This window comes from Hydra vulgaris, chromosome 01 (genome assembly GCF_038396675.1).
Source record: "Hydra vulgaris chromosome 01, alternate assembly HydraT2T_AEP".
NCBI lineage: Eukaryota > Metazoa > Cnidaria > Hydrozoa > Anthoathecata > Hydridae > Hydra > Hydra vulgaris.
The window spans coordinates 38898910-38917687 of NC_088920.1; the positions used below are offsets into that span (position 1 = coordinate 38898910).

Sequence of the window (18778 nt, forward strand, 5' to 3'; positions counted from 1 at the left end):
GTATAAAAGTATATAGTCAGCTGATGATGAGTGTAACTTAATTAACTAACTAATTATATATATATATATATATATATATATATATATATATATATATATATATATATATATATATATATATATATATATATATATATATATATATATATATCTGTGTGTGTGTTTATATTTATAATGTTTACTTTTAGTTTCGAAGTTTTTTGGTAAATTCGGTACGGTCGAAATTAAAAACGATTTATCAGCCGAAACTATCTCTAGAGTAGTCGTATATGAAATCTCTACTACTCGTAACATACTTAAATAAGTTACTTGTAACATAGTTAACTAAGTTACTCGTAACATAGAGTTTAATACTGCTGCTTGCATTTTATTCAGTTCATATTTTTGAATAAAATAAATAACTATTTTTCCTAAAAGTAAATGAAGAAAAATTGTTTTACTTTTTTGAAAATCTTACATTTTCAAAAAGGTAAAAATAGGGGAAAGTCGGGTAGCCCCGGACATTTAGGAAAATAATAGTTTGCACACATGTACTATTAGAAAACAAACAGTCAAAAAAATTTTTTAAAAGTAGAAACATTTATCTATTGAATTAGAAACAAAAAAATAGTTATTGTGTACCTTAATTATAACAAAACATAAAAGAAAAAATGTTAGAAAAAATGTTTCAAACATGCATTTTTACCCAGGCATAGAGGGTAGCCCCGAACACATTGTTTAACCACAATTTTACCTCTTTTTTTTTTACCAGTATTACACAAATATAATTTATAATAATTTAGGATTGGACTGTTTTTAACACATTAAAACAAAATCGCCTAAAACCTATAGGTTTGTGTATTATAGTGTTTGTGTATTAGTTCTATAGGGGTGTGTATTATAGTGTGTTGTGTATTAGTTCTATAGGTTTGTGTATTATAGTGTTTGTGTATTAGTTCTATAGGTTTGTGTATTATAGTGTTTGTGTATTAGTTCTATAGGTTTGTGTATTAGTTCTATAGGTTTGTGTATTATACTAAATGTAATAATATTTACTAAAATTGGTTCATTTTTAATATGTAAACGAATTAAGTTGTCCGGAACCACCCTCTAAACATGTGCTCAATACCACCCAATCGTACCTCAGTTTTAAAATCAGTGAATTAAAGTTTTAAACGAATTTTTTAATAACTATTGTTAATAAAAATAGATTTTTAATCCATAAAAATTTATTAGTTTACCTAAAAATTAGGTATGCTAATATATGAATCAGATATGATGATACATCGCTCTTCTGGTGGTGGAAAATAATATCTTGCACTCCCAGCCATTCGCTTCGGCATATTTCGATATATATTTTGCATATGCCATATTTTTAATCAAATAATGTTTTTATATTATTTAAAATTACATAGCTTCTTTAGTTAAAGCTGTACATTAAGTCCGCTGTTGGGGCTATACGACTTTCCCATATTTAAAAAAAGCAAATAATCATAAATTAACGTTTTTATAATGTAAAGAAAAAAGTTTAAAGCTAAATTATAAAGAAAATTATTTTATTTTGCTACAATATCCATGTATAATTTAAATATCCAAACAATAAAATAATTTTAGGTGTTCATACCCTAAAGTTGATAACAAAAGCCAAACTAATGTAGTTGATTAAAAAATTTTTACTCATTATCAGAGAGCTTTTTTTTATCAAAATCCGTCTAAATTCGCTAATAAGGTTTCTTTCATCAAATTCATACTTAACAACTTTTAACTACCAAAAGATAATTGCATTTGTTCTAATTGGTTAAATAATTAACCAATTAATTCTAACTGGTTATATTTCAAAATATTGTTAATAGCATTTTGAATATTCTTTAAACTTTATAAAAGAAAACGACAAAGCTTTAGGAGCCAAAGAAATTGGAAATGATTAAATAGAGCTATGAACAGTTAAGACATTTTTTTCAAAATTTTGAAAGCATTGATTGATCAAGGAGTCTTTTGAAACTTTTGAAAGCATTGATTGATCAAGGAGTCTTTCCTGATTGATTAAGGAATATTGAATTTACTACAATTTTTAAAGGTGACAGTTCTAACATAAGTAATTTTTACCTCAACATTTTCAAAATCGTTAAAAGCAATTGTGTCCTATAAAATGTACCATTATTTCAATTATACAAAAATAATTTGAATATAAAAATATGAAAATCAATTGAACATGCAATTTTTCAGTTTGTACGCAAATTCTCCAGCTTTTTTCAAAGTTCTTAATTTACATATTTTTGCGTTTGATCACAATGTTTTGCTTCATTACAGGTAAAAGAACCTCAGAATGCAGTGGGACCTCATAATGTCAGGTCGGAAATAAACCTACATAGAACTCGATTTTTTTAAATAAACTCTGAAAGCGTTGAATAATCTGAATAAAGAAATAATGTTAAGTTATAAATAAAGAAGAATACATGCAATACCTAAAAAATAGTCTAAATTACGAAGACATTGAAAAAAAGTGTACAAGCTATTAACACATTTTTTAAAAATAATTTTGAGTATTTCAAGCCCCTCTAAGACTAAGTTTGCAGAACCTTATCAGAAATGTTGTCTTAAGATTCCAAAAACAGTTCTAAAAAGATGCGTGCGCAGAATAAATCTAATTTTCTTAAAATTGCCTTTTAAATACCTAACATTTTGAGGTGCTGCACCTAACGTTTTGAGGTACCAAATCAAAAACTATATAACAAACTTAAGTGATTACTTTTTATAATTTTTTTTTTTAATAACATTAGCAGACTTAAAAAAAAATGTTATCAACAAAAAATATAAAAATAAGATCCAGGTAAACTTTAATCCAAAATCAACGAATAGAGAATGCTAGGTTGTATTCTGGATAAAATCAGTTATAGAATAAAGTCTTCAACGTTATCTTCATCAGACTCAAGCTGAAGGCATTTTCTGGGTCCTATTTTACAAAACGGTTTGATCATATTCCATTTTAGGCCTATTTCACCTCGATATAATGCTTTATTACATGTAGATTTCAAAACATTATGGCAACACGAGCATTCTTAAAGCTTACTTTTTGCACAAACTTTCTTTCTATATGTATATTCTTCCTCACATTTATAGAATGCCTCATTTTGTTGTTGTTGCTTGGATTTCCTTTCTTTATTAGCTTTCTTCTTTTTGGCTTTATCTTCCTTGATTGAAGAAACCGTTTCCAATATTTTTTTCCACTCCATTGAGCCGTGAACCTGGGTGACTCTAACATTTTCCTTGTTTATTTTAGGTGTTTCTTGGTTACAGGCAACAAGTTAGGTATTTCTTCCAGTGATATTGATTTATCAGATATCGTAAAATGATCGATATATTAAAATGGGTAAGAAATTAGATATAAGTGCTGCTACGAAGAATGAGATAAAGTTGCTTTTAGAAAATACAACACTTCAGAATAATGAAATTGCTCAAAAACTCAAAATTTCATCTTAAATTGTTGGAAGAACAAAAATGAGACTAAATAGAGGCCAAAATATAGTGGAAACCAACAGGAAGAACTGCAGAGGTATTACCAAAACTACTAAGAGAAATGATCGGATGCTTTTACAGTTTTGTCGAAAAGGTCGGAAAAAGTCTTCTGTTGAATTAACGCAAGAATGGAATGCCATGACAGGAATTACAGGCAACCCAAGAACAGTTAGAAGACGCCTTTGGATGGATATAAAGCTTACAAGCCAATGAAAAAATCCAAGTTAACCACAGGATAGGAGATACGGTTGGGCTCTCGGTCATGCACATTGGACAATAAAGGCATGGTCTAAGGTTAGCATTACAAAGTTACAAATTTACACGCATATGCAACTGTGAATAACTAAAACAACAACATAAATAAATTATTTAAATTAATTAAATTAATTGTATCTTATTCGATTGTTTGAAATAACTTGAGATTGATTTATTTACGTTTATTATGCTGCAATATATTTTCAATTATCAATAAATTATATCGTCACTAAAAGTTATCTGTTCGCCACAGATATTATTTGTATAGGTTTTTTTTTCTGATGAGTCAATGCTGGAAGTTATGGTTGAACGAAGACCATTTGTTCAAAGGAAGAGAGAGGAGAAAAATTTTCCGGAATGTTTTCAAGATACAGTCAAACATCCTCAAAAGATAATCTTTTGGAGCGTGATATCGGTAAAAGGGCCTGGACAATTTTACTTTGTGGAAGGGATGATGAGACAAGAGCAATACAAAACCGTTCTAAAGACTTGTTTAATACCCCAAGTGAATTCAAAGTTTCCTAATAGGAATGCAATATTTATGCAAGATGGGGCTCCATGTCATACTGCCAAATCCGTAATGAACTTTTTGAAAGACAATAAAATTTCCATATTGCAATGGCCTGGTAACAGTCCCGACTTAAATCCCATAGAAGGACTATGGAATAAACTCAAAAGAGAGATCATGCAAAAAGCTTCAACCAATACGAGAGACTTAAAAGAAAATTGATTCAAACATGGCAACACAGTGAACGAATCAGTTGCTTTTGCTCCGAATTTATTCAGTCAATGCCGTGAGAGAGGGGGGGGGGCGGTTCAAAGTTGAACTTTTTAAAAATTATTTGAATTTAAACAATTTTAGATTAAAGTAAGCGAAGTTATACGAAATTATACAAAGTTTACTAAACGTTTAACTTCCTTCCTTTCAATTCAGGCAGACAAATGCTACAGCTGAAAGTCCTCCGATTACCGTTGAGTTCGGCAAAATTCAGAGAAACAACTGTGATAGATTCGAAGGTTGATGTCCTTGACCGGTGGAGGATACATTGCAGAGAGATCCCCATCTTGGCAGGACTAGCACGGGAATATTATTGCCTGCCAGTCTCAAGTGCCTCAAGTGAGCGGGCCTTTAGTGAAGCTGGACAGCTGAACATTGATAGATTGTCATCGAGTGTTATTTTTTCCAAATCTAAAGGATAGAGTAGGAGTCTAGGAGAATAGAAGGAAAGAGCATAATAGTACTAGTACAGCCACATACAAGTTTGAAAGCCTTTAGAAATTTTGAACAATTTCAAAACACACCATTTTCGAATTTACACAACCGTTTTGCGATTTTGAAAACCGCGAAAATATATTTGAATTGAAGTAATACAATTTTGAAAACTGTTTAATTAAATTTTATACAACTTTTAACGATTTTAAAACACGTTCACACACGACTTTTAGCGACGTCGAAGCTTCGACTTTGACTTCGAAACACATCGACCTTGATTGTTTTATCTCTGGTGTAAACAGTATTACACCGTGTAACCGGTAAAGTTTACACCGTTTTATGAAAAACACCGTTTTGTAAAACGGTGTAAAACTGAAATTATACTTTTGTTAAAAGGTGTAAAACAGGTTTACACCGTTTTACGCCGTTTAATTAAAAGGTGTAAAAGAAGAAAAACTTTACAATACTCCATTTTTACACCTTTTTGAAACCTTATAGTGAATATGAAAAGGTATTATTTTTTTACCGTTTTATGAAAAGTTAACCTTAAGAGTTTAAAATTACACCAAAACGGCGTAATTATAACTTTTTGCTCAAATAACTTTCAAAAAACACCGTTTGAGGTTATTTAAACACCAAAGCGTGTAATTTTACACCTTTTAATTAAGAGTGTTGCTTTATCTAATCGTAATCATCCAAAATTATCAACAAAACGTAAAAATCCCAACATCAATAACTTCATAAAAATGTTTAAATATTTTATTTTTGTTTTTATTAACTCTAGTTAATTTATCAATAACCATTTTTAGTTAAATTTTAAGTTACATATTTCGTGAGTAATCTTTAAGCATTTTTTTCAATGATTCTCTTTCCGTTTTTATTTGAATTGGTAAAAGTGCGTTTTTGTTTCTGATGGTAATATCTGGTTTCCACTTTAAAATCTCTTTAAAAATTTCTTCATCTTTATCTAACTTTAATACCATATGCAATGGAGTGTCTTCTTCAGGTCCTTTGGTACAAAGAATTAACGTAATAATTTTTAACGCAAAAAAATATATATATAGTTTTTTAAAAAACTGCTTTAATTAAATTTTTTGTTCTATACAAAATTTACCGAAATACAGATAGGGGAATGTAATAAAGAAAGAAATACAGAAAGGGAATAAAAAGTTGCTGATATCAAATTGCTGATACAGTAATAGTAAATGCAGAAAGAAAAAAGAATGAAAAAAAAGCATTAATTCACACTTTACACTTACACACTTCTCTCGTTACACTTCATTAAAACAAAAATCTAATTTTAAAAACATAAATAGAATTAAAATTAATAGAATTAAAAAACATAAATCAATAAAAGTAAAAGTGTTTGTTATTATTATTTTTATTACTATTATTAATATTATTATTGTTATGAATATTTATACTTTGAGGGTTAAGGTTGATTCCGTTAAATCTTTTGTTGGATCTACAGAATCATTTGCAACTCTACGTCTAATTCTATCAGAGGTATAATAGAAAAGCTTGAGGGAAACCGTAAATCGTGTTACATTCTTTGAAATTTTTTTCAATTATTTCAAGTCAAAATGACGCCTTTGCGGTGAAAAAGGAAATTTTTGAATTGCAGTATAGTAATTTTGAGGTTTAAGTTTAAACTCACTTTATGATGGTTTCGTAGTTAATTTTATTTTAAAAATTTTAAAAGCAAGTCTTTATAATTACACGTTTTTATAAATATTTTAAAATAATTTTTTTTGGTGGTATTTAAGGTGCTCCAAAAAGTCCTTACGAGGTTATCACAGAGCGCCGCGGAAGAGCATTTAAATAAGGAGTTCACGCCTTCTTCCTAACCAATGTCGCATATTTGGCCAGGCTGGCCTGTCATCGAACCTTGAACCTCTAAGACATTAGTCACATGTCTAATGTTCTAAGACAAAACTTTAACCACTGCGCAACGACTGATTTCAAAAATTGCTACTTGCTTGGATCAAACCTATTAAACCTACTACTAGGAATAATCAAACCTATCAACCCTACCTTGCTTGGAACTATCAAATTGATCAACCCTACCATTCTTGGAACCATCAACCCTATCAACCCTACTACTTGGAATAATCAAACCTATCACTCCTACTACTTGGAACAATCAAACCTATCAACACTATTAATTGGAATAATCAAACCTATAAACTAAGTAGTTGCACTTGGAGCCATCAAACCTATTAACCCTACTACTTGGAACTATCAAACTTATTAACCCTACTACTGTAAAATAAATTACTACTAAATTCTCACCATACAACTTTAGAGATTTTGCAATAAAGTAGGAAGAGAGTAGATTCTGTTACACCCTATCCTATTCGCATTATTATTATGCCACTCCTGCCGGCGTAGATTTAAAAAAATACGAAAATAATAATATTTTTTATACTAATACTCTCAAAACCCTAAACATGGTCAATAGTGTTGTACTACTACTGATTGTTTAGCTAAATACTGGCCTCTCTAACTTCAAAACAAAGCAATTTTAAACCACTTTCAACCACTTTAAAGTGGTTTAAAGAGGTTGAGGAAAGATTTGCAGATTTGAAAATGTCTTGTTATACTGAAAATGCTATTTGATAAACTTTAATGTATTAAATAATCAGTAGACAGTAAATTAGGTACTTTATTATCATATAATTTTATTAGTAACTAGGTAGGTATTAGTAATTCGACAAGAAATTAGGTATTAAATCAGGTATTTCATCTTCATATATAATTCATTGGCAATTTCTTAGCAACTAGTTAGGTGTTAGAAATTAGGAAGATTGGGTTGGAAATTTAGGTATTTAATTTTGACATAAATTTGGCTTGCATAAAGTTTCCATTTAAATTTTAAACTGAAAAGTATAACTTTAAAATTATTGAATCATATAGTCTAACAAAAAGAGAAACTATCGGTTATTTTGGCAGAAATAATACTAATCCCGAAAAAGTTAAAGTTGTAGTCAAAAATAAATAAAAAAGACTATCCAATGTTATTGTTTGAAAACTTCATTAACTATCAAAAATTGCAAATAAAAGATAAAAGTTCAGAAAAATTGGTAAAGAATTTTACTGGTTTAATTTTAGTTTATTTTTATGTTGCGTTCTTTGAAACGACTATTAATAAATTTCTAGGTTAGAATGCCTAGATCAGAATTGGAAAGATTTTTTCCGGATTTACAAAAAATTGTATTCCTATATTTGCGGTTTCAATATTTTAAATATAAACGATTACTTTATCTTGATCGTTTTTGTTGTGAACTTTTTGATAGTTTAAACAGTCGTAAAAAACTTTTTCCATCAACTTTTAAGTGAGTAATTTCGATTACAGTTTTCAAAACTTACATACTGCAATTCAAAAATTTCTTTTTTCACCGCAAAGGCGTCATTTTGACTTGAAATAATTGAAAAAAATTACAAAGAATGTAACACGATTTACGGTTTCCCTCAAGCTTTTCTATTATACCTCTGATAGAATTAGACGTAGAGTTGCAAATGATTCTGTAGATCCAACAAAAGATTTAACGGAATCAATTAATTCAGAAAAAGTCTGTCAAATGTTTACTGCAAAGAAATTTCATCAACTTTTTTAAATGGTTAAGAAGTTAAAAGTCCTTATTTTTGAAAAGTATTGAACATAAGTTGTTAAATAAAATTTGAAATCTATTATGAAAATGTAAATTTTGTTTAGAAAATATGAAAAAACGTTTTTATTAGTTCACTTTACCCATTGCATTTTTGGAAGGATTAGGTTTTTTATGGATTTTTCTTTGTAGTTTGTAACCGTGATTTTTAAAAAACATTTTTAGTTATGTGAGCATATATATATACAAATTTTACTTGTATACAAGTTTAGCATTTAATTAACTCCTGTAAGTTAAAACTAAACACCACTAGCATCACAAAAACATCACACCTCAAGGATCACAAAACATCACACCACTAGCATCACAAATAAAATTTCTGATTGAATTCGGATTAATTCTGGAGCAAAAGTAAAAGTTATTTGCGTCAGTAAATAGGAATGCGTCTTGACTATTACTACTTTAAGTGGCTGTAACAACAAAAATGAACCAATATCAAAATGACAAAATTAAACTGATAACAAATTGTTTTTTTACAACTATTTAAATTTAAAAAAAATTTATTTCTAATTTTTTTACTTTAACAGTTATATGTAAGCAATGAAGTTTCATTAACAAATATAAAGTTATAAACAAAAAAAAATTATCTGAAATTTCTTTAAGTATATTTTATATATAAGTATATTTTATTTAGAGTTGAAAAATAAAAAAATGTCTTTTTTTTAAAAAAAAAAAATGTTACGCTTAAAAATTTTAATAAGTTTTTTAAAAATATATAATTTATTTTTATGTCTTTTAAAAATATATATAATGATACGATAGCCAACGTATAAAAGAACGTTGTTTTACTCACCCCCTTGTTCGTTCACATTACACGAACACTTTAGCAACTGTTTGACACTATCGGTGTTATCTTGTAAAATTGCTATGTGTAATGGAGTCCATTTTTCGTTATTTTTAGCGTTTATCTGAGCTCCACGGATACATAGTTTTTCAATAAGTTCAACATGATCATACCTAGAATTTTTTTAAATAAAAGTTACTTACAATCTTATTAAATAGTTATAAAATTAATAAATTTTTAAATTTTTTTTGTAACTATTTTAAAAAGTTCTTTTAAAAAAAGTTATATAAAAAGTTAATATAAAAAAAAAGTTATATAAAAAGTTAATATAAAAAAAAAGTTATATAAAAAGTTAATATAAAAAAAAAGTTTTATAAAAAGTTAATATAAAAAAAAAGTTGTATAAAAAGTTATACTTGTTTCAAATAAGAATCAAAATAGAAATTCAGAAAGAAAATAAATAAATGTTATTTACAAAACAATTTAAAATAGTTCGAAAAATTCTCTGGCTTGTAGAAAGACGTTAGGTCTAAATCCCATAAAAGTTCTTAAATTATCAAAATTTAGAAAAATCTTAACTCAATAGAAATATAACAAAGTTAAAACAAAAATATAACATATTACATCAATTTTACATATAATACTGCTAAAATTATTATGGATTTTTCGAACTTTCAATACTTTTGCTTAATTTTCATACATAAGCCTTTAGAACATGTTTAAAATAGTCCACCAAATATTTCAGTACTTAGTTTGGCCACCTTTAGCCAATTCTGGGGCACTAACACGGCTTAGGGTAGAAAAAAAATAAACTTTGATAAAGTTCTTTAATTTTTTCGCTATGGAACCACACCTGAACCAACCGTTTAACCAGTTTAGTTTTTATTGTAATGGGGACATTCATCAGATAATTCCATCAGAATTTTCTTACAAGAGGTTATTATAATAAATTCTGTAGATTTACAGCAAAACTTATTTTTCTTTGTTTAAAAACTAAAGTAGAACAAATTAGATATCATTCCAAAATAATAACATGAAAACTGATTGAAAAGGATACACCCTGTTACAAATGTTTTTCCATCTGATGTTGCATTGTTTGGTGACTAATCAGAAACTTAGAAATTTAAAACTATTTAGAACCTTAAAATAGTAGAACAAACCTTATATAATTGATCCGCAGGATGGTATATAAGTTTTACTTAATAAAAATTTAAAAAATAATTAAAAAAACAATTTTGTCTGTTTTAAATTTGAACTTTTTAATAAAATAGTAGAAATACATAGTAGTTTTATCAGTATTGTATTTTTTTATTTATAGTTAATGAGAAATAACACTAATATATATATATATATATATATATATATATATATATATATATATATATATATATATATATATATATATATATATATATATATATATATATATATATATATATATAAATTTTATTTTGTTTTGGAAAACTTTATAAACAAAAAAATTTTAAGTTTATATATATATACTAGGGTTAAGACGATGAACTTTTTCTCAAAATAATGAAAATAGGTTTTATTCTGATTAATTTTCAAAAAAGTTCACCACAACGAGGGTTGCCAGACGTCCGGCTTTAACGGAGGAGAAAAAAGCGTCACACCTGTAAAAATAATTTTTTTTACTGCGTTTTCCTTCGTAAGACCAGTGTAGCATTTTTAATTTACTTCCGTTAAAATTTTAATGCGCAGCAAAATTCTAACGTTAAAAATTTACTGCACAGTAAAATTTTAACGGAGTAAAATATTAATATGACACTGGACATCTGGCAACCTTACCCACAACACAAAGTTTTAAAATTCGTATATAAGTAGTATTAGCAGGCAGAAGCATTATAACTTTCTGAAGGCGAGAATTTTCATGATTCTTATGGAATTTTCTAGAATTTTCTGAATTGTTCTGGATGTTTTTAGAAATCTCTGAGCCTTTTAGAAGTTTATGGAAATTAGCAAGATTTCAACTATATGAGCTGCCTGATTGATTGCTAATAGTAATATATAAATCTGTATTTGCCTAATGACAGTCAAATAATATCGAAGTACTATAACACTTATATTTAATGTTATTTTAGCGATATATTCAAGTATTATTTTCAATCAAAAAGCCCTAAAAAGAAAAGTGCTTCCACTACTGAAAAAAAAAAGACAATCTGGATGAAGAATGCCAAACAATTTTATGAGTAACATAGGAAAAGAATAACTGTTCCACTAAAAGAATAATCACTGGAAAATAACAGCAGGACACTACTCCTGCTCAAAATCCGAATTGTAAGTCTATTCCACGGAGATTCCATCAGGAAGACGAGAACGCATAAAACAAATCGAGGGAGAAGTAAAAAGTTTATCACAAAAAAACTAAATTTTCCAAATTTATCAATTCAAGTCGTACGGGCAAAACTGGATCAAGTGCCAAAGACGTACGATAAATGTGTAAAACAAAGAAAACACGATCCATTGAATGAAGTTTTGACAACGCAAAAAAATATTCTTTTGTAATGTTAAAGATGATAAAATCTTTTATCCTCACTGCTTTGCAGTTTAGAAGCAAAGAACAGAAGGAAACAGGTCGGGTTTATAATAAGGAAGGCTGCTAGTTCAAAAACTACTCATCCAAAAGAAGAAAAATGTTCTTGAAACATATTTCAGCAAAAAAACCAGCAACAGTGTCATCTTCCGTCTCCGAGTCTGAGGTGAAATATCAAGAATTTGAAGATTCAAAAGGACAGTCATTAAGTAGCAGCAAGAACAATAGCAAACCCAAAACTGCAACCAAATTAATAACGTATTCAAAGCTGTAAACCAGCAAAGCAACAACCATTTGTAGACAGTTATTAGACAGGATGTGATTGACATTTAGACATCTTCACATTCTGGTATATTCAGATCAACTATTAAAGAAGCTGTTATGCTTACAGAAGAAATGATAAAAACACTACATTTAGAAAGCTGGTCTTTCTGAAAAAAAACTTTGATGGTAAACGTATTAAACCTAAAATATCAAGATATGAAGTTTCTATCTCATCTAATTCTAGTTTTCCGCTTTTTGAAGAATACTTCCTAAAGTCAAGTTTCAGAAAATAGCTAAATTAAATAATGCAAGATGGAATTCCCAAGCAATACTAGCGCTTTTAACATTTACTCTTCTACCAGAGAGAAGAAACTTACTACTCGACATTTGTAGATTTTTCTTTTACAGATAAGTGGACCATTGGTTTACTGCATGGTCATTGGTTTCAAATAACCATCTGCATTGTACATCTTTACAATGTGATCATTGGAAGCTATAAAAAAGCTTGCACGGTTGAGAACCTCGACTTTTACTTTGTTTAACTAAGCATAAGAATTGTATATTGCGCTTTAATTAAGCTGGATACAACACATTTACTACATTTTTTCTATAGATGCAGTAGCTTTTCGTACTTGTAGAATTGTTAATTAAATTTGTAATTTTATATTTATTTGTTAATAATGTTAAACTACTAAATGCTTAAAAATTGCATAATAACTCTCCGATTATAAAAATTAGAATTTGAAAATAACGGGTGATGCGGAAGTTATCGGACAAATCCTAATTTCATTATTTGAGCATAATAATTAGTTTTTGTGGTTTTATGCGTAGACATTAACGTTCTATAAAATATAAACTTTGTTATTTGAAACACAATTATTTAAAATGAGGTTAAATGCAGCTGAACGAGAATCTCTTCGAAAGCGACTAAAAATGTTTTTTGTAAATAAACCTAATATAAAAATAAAAAAAAATCGTAAACCATTTTGAAAAGGAAGGATTTGCTCGAAGTACAATATATGATAACCTAAAAAGACTTGAAACTGTTTAATCGTTTTCTGATAGAAAGCTCCCTGGTCGTCCGATATCCTAGACTAGAAAAAAGAAAGCCGAATTAACGAGACTTGTCAACAATCGAAAAGGGGTCAGTCAGAGAAAAATAGGTATTAAATTCGGTGTAAATCAATTAACAATTGGTCGTTAGTTAAAAAAAATGAATATTAAATATAGAAAACGTGAAAAGACTCCAAAATACACTGTAGAACAACAAATAAAGGCAAAGAAAAGAAGCAGGAAACTAGTTAACCAACTCTGTAACACAAAATCGCTTCTAGTCATCAATGACGAAAAATACTTTTGTTTTGCAGGGGACAACATGTCTGGAAATTCTGAAACTACACAAACAACAAAAAGACATGCCTAGAAAGTGTTCGTTTTATAGGAAAAGAGAAATTTCCAAAAAAATTATTAATGTGGATAGCCATATCTGACCGTGGTATGTCCGAGCCATTGTTTCGCACTTCCAAGGCTGTAGCGATCAATTCATCAATCTATATTAATAAATGTTTAGAAAAACGACTTCTTCCATTTATTCACAAGTATCATGGAGACTTTAACTATTTATTTTGGCCAGATTTAGCAAGTTCTCATTATTCTAAAGATTCTCTAAACCAATTGAAAATTTTTGGGGACATTTGGCACAGAAGGTTTACGAGGGAGATTGGCAAGCTTCAACCGAGCAAGTTTTGATTGATCGCATTAAATTAAAACTACAAGAAATTGATTTAAACTTTTTACAGTCGCATATGAAAGGCGTCAGAGCAAAATTGAGATCAATTGCAGATGGTGGTGTTTTTTCATATAAAAATAATATATTTTTATTAAAAGATAAATGCTTTATTTAAAAAAAATATAATAGTAGTTTGTTTTTTTATTTATAAATAAGTTATTGACGTTTTTATTTTGTCCGATAACTTCCGCATCACCCGTTAACGATCATAAAATTGTTTGAAATTTTATCCATACGCATATATCGTAAATTTGAGTTTTTAGTTTGTGGGTGACCTTTTTCAACGAGAAAATCGAGTTTTTTTAAAAGTAGTTAAAATAAATATTAACTCGATTGAAATATTGAAATTGGATTGAAACATGGGATCACAAAAAAGTCATAACTTTAATACATGTAGACGAAACTTCACGGATGACATTACCTTTAAGGATATGATGGTGACAAAGAGGACACAAAATCTAATGGTTTGTGTTAGAACATAAACAAAGTTGTTAGATATCATGAAAAAAAAAATTTTCCAACGAGTTATTTTGTTAACTATTTTTTATTTGATGAGAATATTTTATCAACGTATAAAAATATTGACAACCGTACTGTCAAATATATTGATGACAATATTTTACCAACGTATAAAAATATTGACAACCGTACTGTCAAATATATTGATTAATTGTTATATTTTTTAAACAAACGACAATGGAAGACTTTATTTCCAAAACCACCTTTTTCATAAGTGTCATAAATACAATTTAGGTACGTCATCTCGTAAAGGAATTTGTAAGATTTCTGATTATATTTTATACTTTTTAAAAAATAAATTTAATCATGAGATATTTGCTTCTAACAGTTGTTAAATATGAGTTAATTATGATGTGAAGAAATTTTACTTTAAAACCAACTAACTTGACAAATGTGGTTTTTGTAATAAAGTCTTCAATTATTCATTTAGAAAAACAAAATACTTGGCTGCGTAATGAAGTGCTGTAGATTGATCTTTACTTCTTGTATTTACATCAGATCCCTCATTTAGTAAACTCTCCACATAATTAATCCAACCATGTTGCACAGCAATTAACATAGATTGATTAACTTGTTCTTGTGAAAGGTTTTTAATGTTCATTTTAAACCAATAAAATGCTTTCGGATCCCCGTTTATTGCGCAGTTATTAAGATACTCACTTATTTTGTCAAGTGGTAAGTCTATATAAAACAATATAAATTTTATCATTATTAAACAATCTTACTTTTAAGTTTTTGCGAAAAAAAATTCTCTTTAGTGAACCCTTTTATAAAAAGTATTATGTAATTAGTTTTTCAACATAATTTACTTGAGTGACGCCGCACAGAGAGTTTAAAAAGCGACTGAAACGAAAAAAGTTTAAAAATAACTAAACTATATAGATTTAAAAATAAATTGCATGCGCACCTTTGATTTGTAACGCACCCCCCCCCCCCCACGAGATTTTGAAAGTCCTAAAAACTCTTAGAAATAGAGGACTTCAAAATATTTCAACATCGAACCCCCGCCCCCACCAAAAGTTCCTGGATCTGTAACTGCGTGCATGAACCAAAATACAGTATATTCTCCTAACTATTTTAAAAATTAAATTAAATTAAAAAAAAAAGCTTAAAATTTTAAAAAAGCTTTTTAATTTTAAAAGATTTAATAATATTTGTAAGTATTTAACTAATTATTTTCTTAGTATTGTAATTTTTATTGTTTGATTGATGTAAAAAATAAAATAAAATACAAATGACGTCAACCGGGAAAGATGATAAAACTTTTCCCCAAAATTTACAAATGTTTTAGTTTTTGGAATCATATTTATTTATGATAGGTTTGTTCACACACAAATTTTAAGTTTGTTTTATGCCTAAAATTTTACTTTTAAGCACTAAAAAATGCAATCAACGCTGAGCTGATAAACGCTGAGGGAGTAACAATAATAATAAGCTAAATCTTAATAACAATATTCACAAGCTATCATAATAAATATTGACAAGATAGCGTAATAAATATTGACAAGCTGGCGTAATAAATATAGCTTTAAAATAAAATTTACCTAATTTTTGCGGATCAACCATCTGAAGAACTCGGCTATCAACATTTCGTTTTGAATATATTTCAACAACAGCACTACTTGATAGTGTCATATATTTAGTAAGTAGTTTTAAACACTCTGTGTGATTATTTTGAATTACATAAAACATGGGCGTTATGTAATCTAAACCTTTTACTGAAACTGGAAACTTTTGATACTTTAAAATATTAAATAAACATTCATAATGACCTTTCAATGATGCATCGTGACATGCTTGAAAACCAAAGTTATCTTTTTTATTAGCATCAGCTCCATTTTCAAGAAGAACCATAACGCAGTCGGGCTGATTGTAACGTGCAGCGATATGCAATGCTGATAAACTTTCATTAAAAAAAAAAGCAAAGCTGATAAACTTTCATTAAAAAAAAAGCCAAAGAGAGTGCAATACATATTCAGCATTCAATGATTTAACAGATTTAGGTCTTAAAGAAAATTTAGTTTTAGTTTTTTTATTTAAGCTTGTCTTTAAAACTAAAAACTTAGAGTAAAAACATGTATCGAAAATACAAAGTAAATATGTAATAAATCTAATGCATGATGCATGCAATCTAATGCATGATGCATGCAATCTAATGCAGGATGCATGCAATCTAATATATGATGCATGCAATCTAATATATGATGCATGCATAGTTTTCTTGGTTTAAGTAAATAAAAGTTTCTTATGCTTTTAAACATAAGGTTCTAGAAAAATATTCTGAAATATTATTTCATTCTAAAATAGAAGATCAACTAACATTAAAACATTCACTTTTATATTTTAATATTTATTTTTATATTTAAATTTGTTATAAAATTCTGCTTTATTAAAGGATACAAATTATAGCCATATAATCTTTCAATAAATGTCACTGAGAATTGTTTTAATGAAATATAAGATTAGTTTAAAAATTTAAGTGTTAAAAAGCGAAATATGAAAAAATTTAAAATCTTCTTAATTAAACTTCAAACATTTTTTTCTACTAAAGATTCTCCGCCATTATTAGGAATTTAAAACACTATAAAAATTATATCAGAGATATTTAAAAAAAGTTTCTTTCAGTAAACAGAAATGTTTTATAAATGCAAAATGCAAAATACAAAGCTAAGAAGTAAATAATAAAGATAGGCGATAAAATGTTTGAATTTTCTTGATTCTGGTCGATGTAGAGTATGAAAATATACTTTTCTATACATACATATATAAATAATATATAATTTATAATATTTAATGTGATGAAAAAGTCCATTTGATAGGACTTAATCACGTGATTGAACCTAATCGTATTCTGGTTTTAAACCTAAACAACCCTCTCGTTTGTTTTTCTTGTTTAGGTAAACATTTACATCTCTTAAAATATTTTTTCTTCTAAATCTTTGATTCTAAATCATGAAATAACTATATCATAAACTTTAATTTTTAATAAAAATTGAAAGTTTTGTTGTTATGTTAAAAAGTTTATTAAAAGTTTTCCTCTCTTTCGAAAAAAAATAACGAACATTATATCGTTTGTTATCTAAATTAAAAAAAAAAGGACGACATTTTTTTTGTGATATTTAATTGTAATTATAATATTTGGCTTTTCAAAATTTTCAAGCTTTTTTTATGTTTAGAAATTGATTATCTATAGCACACACAAAAAAACGCTATCAGCTTATTTAATATACCTAGCATTAACATAACACAAAACGTATTTTAGAGATATAGACGTCTTCAATACGTCGAAAACACGTCTTGTGTTCACTAATTTTAAAAAACAAAACAAACGTTTTAATGATAAGAGTTCATTATTTAAAGCAAAAATTTATGAAGTCAGATTTTAATTTTTATTGTCACTCTTACCCTTGTCCGTTTTTTTGATCTAAAGGAATATCATTTAAATCTACTCCATTTTCTTTGAGTATCTTTACTATATCTGTTCTTCCATCCCTAGATGCATTTAGCAGGTCAACCAATTTTTCGTTTGGTGATCTATTGTTGCATGAATATGTTTTCTTTAATTTTTTTAAAAGCATTTTAAGAATTATTTTTTTATTTCGTAATAGTTTGTCATTTCTTTGTTGTTGTTTGACGTCAAATGCAAATATAATGACTATTGCTACAAAAATATCTGCGTAGTTACAAAAATTATAGTTACACTAAAAGTTATAATAATTGAATATGCTAAATAGAAATTTTTTTTATTAAATTGTATTAGTAAATAGTGCTGTTATATATATATATATATATATATATATATATATATATATATATATATATATATATATATATATATATATATATATATATATATATATATATATATATATATATATATATATATATATATATATATATATATATATATATAGGGGAAAGGCGCCTATGATGGCATAGCGCCTATGATGGCATACCGGTCATATTTCCATTAAAATTGGTTTTGGTAAAAAAATGATTAGACCTACATGACTATACTGACTTTACATTAGTTTTAGTGAAAAAATGTCCCTTGTGCACAAATATTGTTTTTATAATCAACAAAAATCGATTTTGGGATATGCTGATGTAGTTTTATTTCCTTCATATATTTAAGATTGTGATTTTACTATTAACTGTGCAGAAATGAAATTTTCATGCATTTTGTATTCAAGTTTTGTGCATTTAGTGGAATAGTTACTTTAATTTTATCTTTTGA

At 27.5% G+C, this 18778-nt stretch overlaps 1 protein-coding gene across 2 annotated transcripts; it reads right to left on the reverse strand.

Moving 5' to 3' along the window:
* Positions 1 to 5713: 5713 nt before the first annotated feature.
* Positions 5714 to 18175, reverse strand: LOC124810217 (26S proteasome non-ATPase regulatory subunit 10). 2 transcript variants are annotated; one of them, XM_065788127.1, is made up of 6 exons: positions 17947 to 18085; positions 17772 to 17847; positions 16086 to 16444; positions 14985 to 15222; positions 9425 to 9588; positions 5721 to 5972 (listed from the first exon to the last, which is right to left on the reverse strand). In XM_065788127.1, the coding sequence occupies exons 3-6, from the start codon at positions 16393 to 16395 to the stop codon at positions 5785 to 5787; spliced, it is 900 nt and encodes a 299-aa protein (XP_065644199.1). In that variant the 5' UTR covers positions 16396 to 16444; positions 17772 to 17847; positions 17947 to 18085; the 3' UTR covers positions 5721 to 5784. The 2 variants fall into 2 exon arrangements, with proteins under 2 accessions (XP_065644198.1, XP_065644199.1); XM_065788126.1 differs by lacking the exon at positions 17772 to 17847 and having other exon boundaries at positions 5714 to 5972; positions 17947 to 18175.
* Positions 18176 to 18778: the final 603 nt, after the last annotated feature.

Bases quoted from the DNA above. Each gene is read 5' to 3' on its own strand.
- LOC124810217 (XM_065788126.1), bottom strand. From the start codon at position 18,119: ATGCTTTTAAAAAAATTAAAGAAAACATATTCATGCAACAATAGATCA. The intron at 16,445-17,946 runs GTAAGAGTGACA...TTTTAATGAAAG, and splicing joins GATCAAAAAAACGGACAAGG to TTTATCAGCATTGCATATCG. The intron at 9,589-14,984 runs GTATTTTGTTTT...AAAAAATTCTAG, and splicing joins GCACTTCATTACGCAGCCAA to GTATGATCATGTTGAACTTA.